At 50.0% G+C, this 6825-nt stretch overlaps 1 protein-coding gene across 2 annotated transcripts in view; it reads left to right on the top strand.

Annotated features, from left to right (window-relative positions):
* The first annotated feature begins 260 nt into the window (after window positions 1-260).
* Window positions 261-6825, top strand: part of Fbxl2 (F-box and leucine-rich repeat protein 2) — a 48401-nt gene continuing 41836 nt past the window's right edge. The window contains exon 1 of one of the 2 annotated variants that reach the window (NM_001427212.1): window positions 261-326. In NM_001427212.1, the coding sequence (NP_001414141.1) occupies window positions 324-326 (3 nt within the window). In that variant the 5' untranslated portion in view covers window positions 261-323. The remainder of the gene's footprint in view (window positions 327-6825) is intronic. The other variant, XM_087562988.1, reaches the window with a different exon arrangement.

Raw genomic sequence — 6825 nt, 5'->3', positions numbered from 1 at the left:
AATAGAGAGACTCCATAGAGGTATGTTGCTCTGGCCATATCTGGGACACCTGTCGGTTGCAAGGGCGTCAAGGTGATGATGCTGTGGTGATGGGAAAGGGCCAGGTGTGGAGCCCCAGGGTAGCCAGGCTCCTTCTCAGAGCTGCTTGGGGCAAGGAGAGGTGGGCGGGCCGAAGGGCTCGCCTACGGATCATGTGTCAGAAGCGGGCCAATGGCGGTCTCCGAGCCCACCTTGAGGCCGGGGCGGGGCGCCGGGCTGGCGTCACCAGGACAACGGGCGTCGCCGGCGCCGTGTGACTTCAGGCTGTGGGCGCGCTCGCGGCCATGGTGAGTCTGGGGCCCGCGCTGCGGGGCTGTGGAAATGCTGGGCGCCTAGAGGAGGGCGCAGAGAAGAGCCAAGGGGATGCTGGGCGGGGCAGGGCAGGGCTCGGCCAGGTCGGATGCGGCTGGACAGGACAGGACAGGACAGGGCAGGGCAGGGCAGGGCAGGGCAGGGCAGGGCAGGGCAAGGCAAGGCAAGGCAAGGCAAAGCTGGTTAGATCGGAACTGAGACCCTGGGTCCTCAGGTCCCGGATGCAGGGGGCACCGGACGCTGTGCTCTCTGATGCACACCCCGGACCTCCACTCGGTGGACCACCCCGATGCCGTGACGCTGTTCGTCCCGAGCGTACCCGGGAACCCACCAGAGGGTGTGGTTACATAGATACCCCCAGCCACACACTTCAGGCTGCGTACTTCAGGCTGCTTTTATACAATGATGTCAATATCAAAACATGCATTTGTTTCAAGTTCTGTGTCCTGACGGGGCTCTCAGCACGACGGGATTTAACGGGTGACTTCTGAGATGCCCTTTCACCCCTTTTATAAAAATAGCATTGAACTGGACTCTTTCTTTTTTTTTTTTTTTTTTCCCTGAGTGCTGCACTCTCAGTGAGGGATTTAATGAATCTGTCATTAGTACGTTGTAAACGCCTTACAGAAGCCGTTAGCTTTGCTCAATAAACTTGAAAGGCTGTGGGCATGCCACCTGGCCTCCATTAACTTCTTCTTTGAAGCCTTAATTGACTTGGCCTGTGTGCTGGCTCTAATGGGCAAGGTTAAAGTGTGATTTCTTGAGAGGCCCCATCCGGAAGAGAAGTAGGCTTCCTGGTTTGTGACACACCCTGGGAATAGGATATTTGAGGGTTAGCCAATAGAGAAGTGCCTAATTTTAAGAAATACGTATCTAGAGGTCCGGCGACATGGTTCAGTGGGTAAAGACACTTGTTGCAAATCCTGATGTCCCGAGTTCTCTACCCCTGTCCTACGAGTGTTGGGAACAGAGTCCTGTAAATTGTCCCCTGACCTCTGAACAGGGCATGTCCTCCATTTAAGTAATGTAAGAAAAAAAAATACGAACTTGTCATGAGTGATTAGATGGAGGTTTGCTTGGTGCGTGTGTGTGTGTGTGTGTGTGTACGTACACGTATGTGTGTACGTGTGCACGTATGTACGCACGTGGGTATGAGGTCCAGAGGTCTATGGTTGACTTCCTCCATCCCTGTCCAGGTTGGAGCTCCTAACTCTCCCACCCACGGCTTCCTCAACACTGAGGTTACCGACATCACACACAAGTGGGCTCTACTGGAGAGCTTTCTGTTCCCCTGTGGAGAAGCTGTGGTGTAGAAGTGAGAGGCTTGCTTCTTGTTTGGATGCTTTGGTGTTGAGCCTTCTGGAGTGATTTGCATCTAGTTCTCAGCCTTGGGCTAGGTGTTGTCAGCAGAGCGGGCCTGCCTGGCCCTCTCCCAACTCTGTTCTTCCCTTTAGCAAAGGGAAGGAAGGGATCAGCACTCACAGGCTTGTGGATGTGTTTACACTTCTGCCTAGGACAGCACCTTGGTTTGTGTTACGGTCTTGGCATCTGCTCACTGCAGGCCACAGAATGGATGGTTTATACAGTGCCGTTTGGGGCTCAGGATGAAACTATTATTTTTAAAAATCGCTTTCTTCTCCTCTCTCCTCTCAGTCCCCCTCCCCTTCCTTCTCCTCATCTCCTCTTCTTCCTAATTTTCTTCTGGGGTTGCTGTAGACAGACATCCAGGAGTTGGTTTGATTTAGTTCATTTGGAACAACATAAGTGTTAGAATATCTTACCTTGTTGCCAACGAGTTTTGTTATTATTTAATTTAGCTTATAGGAGAAATTTATTTTTTAAATTGTATGTCATATCGACATGTATTCCCATTTTAATTCATTCTATTTAGTGTCTCCCCTTATTTTGCACCCCACTTTCTGATTTTTGTCTATAATCGGGTCCGGTTACAGGCTTGGAAAGCATACATTTGGGGGAGACTTCAAATTGAAATGTTTGATGATAGTCTTCCTCTTTATAGCCCCCCTCCCTCTCTCTCCCCTCCCTTCCTCCCTTTCTCCCTCCCTTCTTTGACTTTTCTGGGTGTGTGTGCAGGTCAGAGGTCAGCCTTGTGTGTGCTACCTCAGGTACCAGCCACCCGGTTTTTTTGTTTGTTTTTTAGTCTGAGTCTCCCTCTGAACCTGAAACTCACAATTAGTCCAGACTGGCTGGCCAGCGAGCCCCAGAGGTCACCTCTCTCCTCTGCTGGGGTCAAAGCACACTTGGGGTTTTGGTTGGTTGTTTTATGTGTGTTTTGGGGGTCAAGCACAGGTCCTCAGACCTATGTGACAGCACTTTACCAACTGGGCTCTTGAAGGTTTTAGCTTGTTTTTCTTTTAAGGCAGATTTTTCTTTTTTAATAGCCCCTGGCTGCTCTAGAACTTACTATGTAGACCAGCTGGGCTTCAAATTTGTGCTGATTCTCCTGCCTCAGCCTCCTGGGTACAAGGATTGCTGGCATATATGCTCCTCACACAGGCTATGGTAGAAGGTCTTAAGTTCAAGGCCAAGTTGTGTAATTTAGAGAGATCTTGTCTCACAGGGAAAGGGGCCTGGGATGTAACTCGGTGGTCGAACACTTGCCTGGCAAGTACAAGGCCCACAGTCCCCGGCACCTGCAGGGGGAGGTGCTGTGTGAGACAGAGATGCTTAGGCCATGAAATCTCAGGGCTCACTGACCGTGATGGAGTCTGGATTTCTCTTCCTGATGCGGCTGATGTGAAGAGCGATTTCAGCTACTCTAACAGCACCTCTCTTCCGGGTTGGGCTAATCACATTGAATTCCTGCACCCTTCCACCATCCCCATGAGATGGGCATTGCTAGATGTATGGAGTAGACATAGACAGAGTATGTGCTTTGTCTAGTCATGGAGTAGTTGGTCAGCAGCCAAGGATGGATTTGAACTCAGCTACAACCTTCACACCATAGCCTTCCAAACTAAAGCACGTGTTACATGAAGATCAAGACTCTCAGAGAAGGACTGGGAGGACTGCCCAGTGGTTAGGAACACCGAGTGCTCTTCCAGAAGACCCAGGTTCAAATCCCAGCATCCACATGGCTGCTCACAACCATCTGTAACTGTTTCCAAGGGATCTGACACCTTCTTCTGGTCTCTACAGGCATGAGGTTCACAAGTGGTATGTAGACATACATGGCAGCTAAACACCTATACATAGAATAAAAAAGGATAAATGAAAAAAATTAGAGGCCCTGGGTTTGGTTCCCAGCACCCGTGTGGTGGCTCACAGCCACCCTCCTTCCTCCAAAGAGTAAAAAGAATTTCAGTGTCTTGTCAACTGAGCCAGAGGAAGACCAACCCCTTCCCACTCCTCTCTCTGACAAGCAGCAGGGGTGGTGATAACAACTTGCAGAATTAGTTTTGGTTTTGTTTGCGGTTATTTCTGGAACTGTGCATGTGAAAATGGCCGTAACTGCTCCCTGTTCTACGATGGCCCGTCTTCTGCAGGCCGTGTCTGTAGACAGTCTCGGCTACTGAGAGCTCCAGAGTGCACGGCCTCTGTCCTGCTCTGAAGGCATTCACAGCCCCTCCCGCCAGGTCCCTCCTTCCTTTCCACCACCCTGGGCCACCACATTCCGTGAGCATTAGAGGGGGTGACATCAGTGTCCCTTTCCGGGCTCAGCTTCAGCAGTCAGCTGTTCCCAGTAGTCTGACCAGGTGTGACTTTCGGCAGTAATCACCACCCACTGCAAGAATGAGTGCCCGTGAGGGACCAAAGTGGACAGTGCCAGTCTGCGGCATGAACACAAGTGTTTGGAAGGGAATCGGATGGGCACCTCCTCCAGTCAGAACAGTAGTAGTTCCCCCGATGAGACCTATGATTGCCTCCTGTTTGTTTGTTGTTTCGAGATTCATGATTCATTGATTTCTCAAAACATGGTTTCTCTGTGTAGCCCTGGGTGTCCTGGAAATAGTTCTGTAGACCAGGCTGGCCTGAAACTCAAGAGACCCACCTGCCTCTGCCTCTGCCTCCAGAGTGCTGGGCTTAAAGGCGTGCGCCCTACTGCCCAGCTTTTGAGATGTATTGTTAATTATGTGTATGTTTCTGGGTGGGGATGTGCACATGAGGGTGGATGCTTGAGGAGGCCAGAAAAGGACACTGGGTCTCCTGGCGCTGGAGTTAACAGGCAGTTGTGAGTTTTGACGTTTTGTTTATTTGTTGGGACAGGGTCTTACTATGTAGAACAAACTGGCCTTGAATTTAGACATCCACCAGCCTCCACTTCCCAAGTCCTGGGATCAAAGGTGTACGCCACCACTTTGGGGTGTGTGTTTGTGTATGGGGGTGTGTGTGTTTGTGTGTGTATGTGTGTGTTTGTGTATAGATGTGTGCATTTGTGTGTGTGTTTATGTGTGTGTGTTTGTGGATGTATGTGTGTATGTGTGTTTGTGTATGTGTGTGTGTATGTGTGTTTGTGGATGTATGTGTGTGTTTGTGTATAGATGTGTGCAATTGTGTGTGTGTTTATGTGTGTGTGTTTGTAGATGTATGTGTGTATGTATGTTTGTGGATGTATGTGTGTGTATGTGTGTGTTTGTGTATAGATGTGTGCATTTGTGTGTGTGTTTATGTGTGTGTATTTGTGGATGTATGTGTGTGTGCATGTGTGTGTTAGTGTGTGTGTGTACGTGTGTGTGGGCAGCGTCTCCAGGGTTACCCACTACACCTCTCCCGAGTGCTGGCCTGCCTTTTTCTTCTGGAGAGGTCCGTTGTGTGTCCTGGGATACCTTACATGTCGTTTGCAGTATCTGTGAGTCGTGTCTGTTTCTGTGTCCATCTCTGTCACCTCCGTGGTCACCACCCCTGCTCCCTAAAGGTCTCCTGGCTTGCCCTGGAACTCCCATTATATGATAGTGTGGCTTCAAACTGTGGCAATCCTGCCTCGGTCGCTGCCTTTGAAGTGCTGGGGTTCCAGCGCCACCACACTGGGCTCTCTTTTATCTCTAGATGCCCTGTGCATGGAGAAGGTTTCAACCTTAACGAAGTCCACCCTACCTGCTTTGTTGTTGTTGTCTGTGGCTGACCTGGTTGATCCTGTGTTCACGTCATCTGTGTCGGGGAGGGAACATTCAGTCCTGTTGTTTTCACGAGGATATCCCCGCCTATTGTGCCATTTCTGGAAAAGACTTTTTCTCATTTAAATCAATGGCTCCCGGCTGTAAGAGTTTGTATCTGGGCTTTCAGTCCTGTCCACTGTAATTGTACTTTTTGGTTACTTTATTGGGTTCTTATGTCAACTACCTTCTCCACCCCAGTCCCTTCCAACTCCCCAAAACTAGGTAGATGAGAAAGGTTGTAGGGGAAATGGGGCGTAGATCTCCTTAGACTAAAGGCCGTCGAGTTCCTTGGGGCGGCTCCCCTTGTCCTCTCCTTGCCCAGGACCACCTGACAGACCACAGCAGCGGTGGGGCTGGGGGTGAGGGTGGGGTGGGGGTAGGGCAGGGGACAGGGGGAGGCAGCCAGTGCCTCTCCCGGAACACTGGCATTTTTATACCTTCTGAAGAGCCCACAGAATTCCAAACGTAAACTATCTTCATCTGGCAGAATCCCGCCCCTGCCAGAGCGCGAGTCAAATCATAGTCAGCTGCTGTGGACAGTCTGAAGCAGCCCCACGTCCCACACTTGGGATGAAAACCCAGCCACACTTCCATAATGTTACTGGGTTTTTAAAGAAACCAAATTTCTTTCCCACTAAAGTTCACTTCTGTATTCCTTTAATTATGCCAGGACTTCAGTGCTTCATTGCTATAGCTTTATAAATAAGTTTAAAAATTAGGAGTGGAGAGATGACTGACCAGTTACGATTGCTCCTTTAGAGGACATGAGCTCAGTTCCCAGCACCCAGGTCTGCTCACAACTGCCTGCAATTCCAGTTCTAGGTGACACGACGCCCTCTTCTGGACTCCGTGGGTACTGCACACACAATTGCATTTATGTAAACTGCCTTAGGGTTTCTATTATGAAACCAAAACCTGGCAACTCTTAGAAAGAACACGTTTAATTGGGGTTTGCAGTTCAGACGTTTGTCCGTTGTCATCATGGCGGGAAGCATGGCAGCACTCAGGCAGACATGGTGCTGGAGGGGTAGCTGAGAGTTCTGTATCTGGATCGGCAGGCAGCAGAGAGAGAGAGTGACACGGACCTGGCTTGGGATTCTGAAACCCCAAAGCCCACCCCCAGTGACACGCTTCCTCCAAGAAAGCCACACCTCCCAATAGTGCCACTCCTATGAGCCTGTGGGGGCCATTTTCATTCAAACCAGCACACACAGAGTCTTTAAGTCTGAAAGAGTTTTAAAAAACCTCACTAAAGTATTTTAATTAATTTTGTTTACTTGTGTGTGTGTCTGTCTGTCTGTCTGTCTGGGCTCAAGTGATTGCTCTGCCTGAAGCCCTGCAGCAACTGAGATGGGCA

The sequence above is a fragment of the Rattus norvegicus genome, chromosome 8 (genome assembly GCF_021556685.1).
Source record: "Rattus norvegicus strain SHRSP/BbbUtx chromosome 8, alternate assembly SHRSP_T2T, whole genome shotgun sequence".
NCBI classification, from domain to species: Eukaryota; Metazoa; Chordata; class Mammalia; order Rodentia; family Muridae; genus Rattus; species Rattus norvegicus.
Note: the sequence above shows the minus strand (reverse complement) of the source record. Positions and strands in the feature narration are given on the sequence as shown.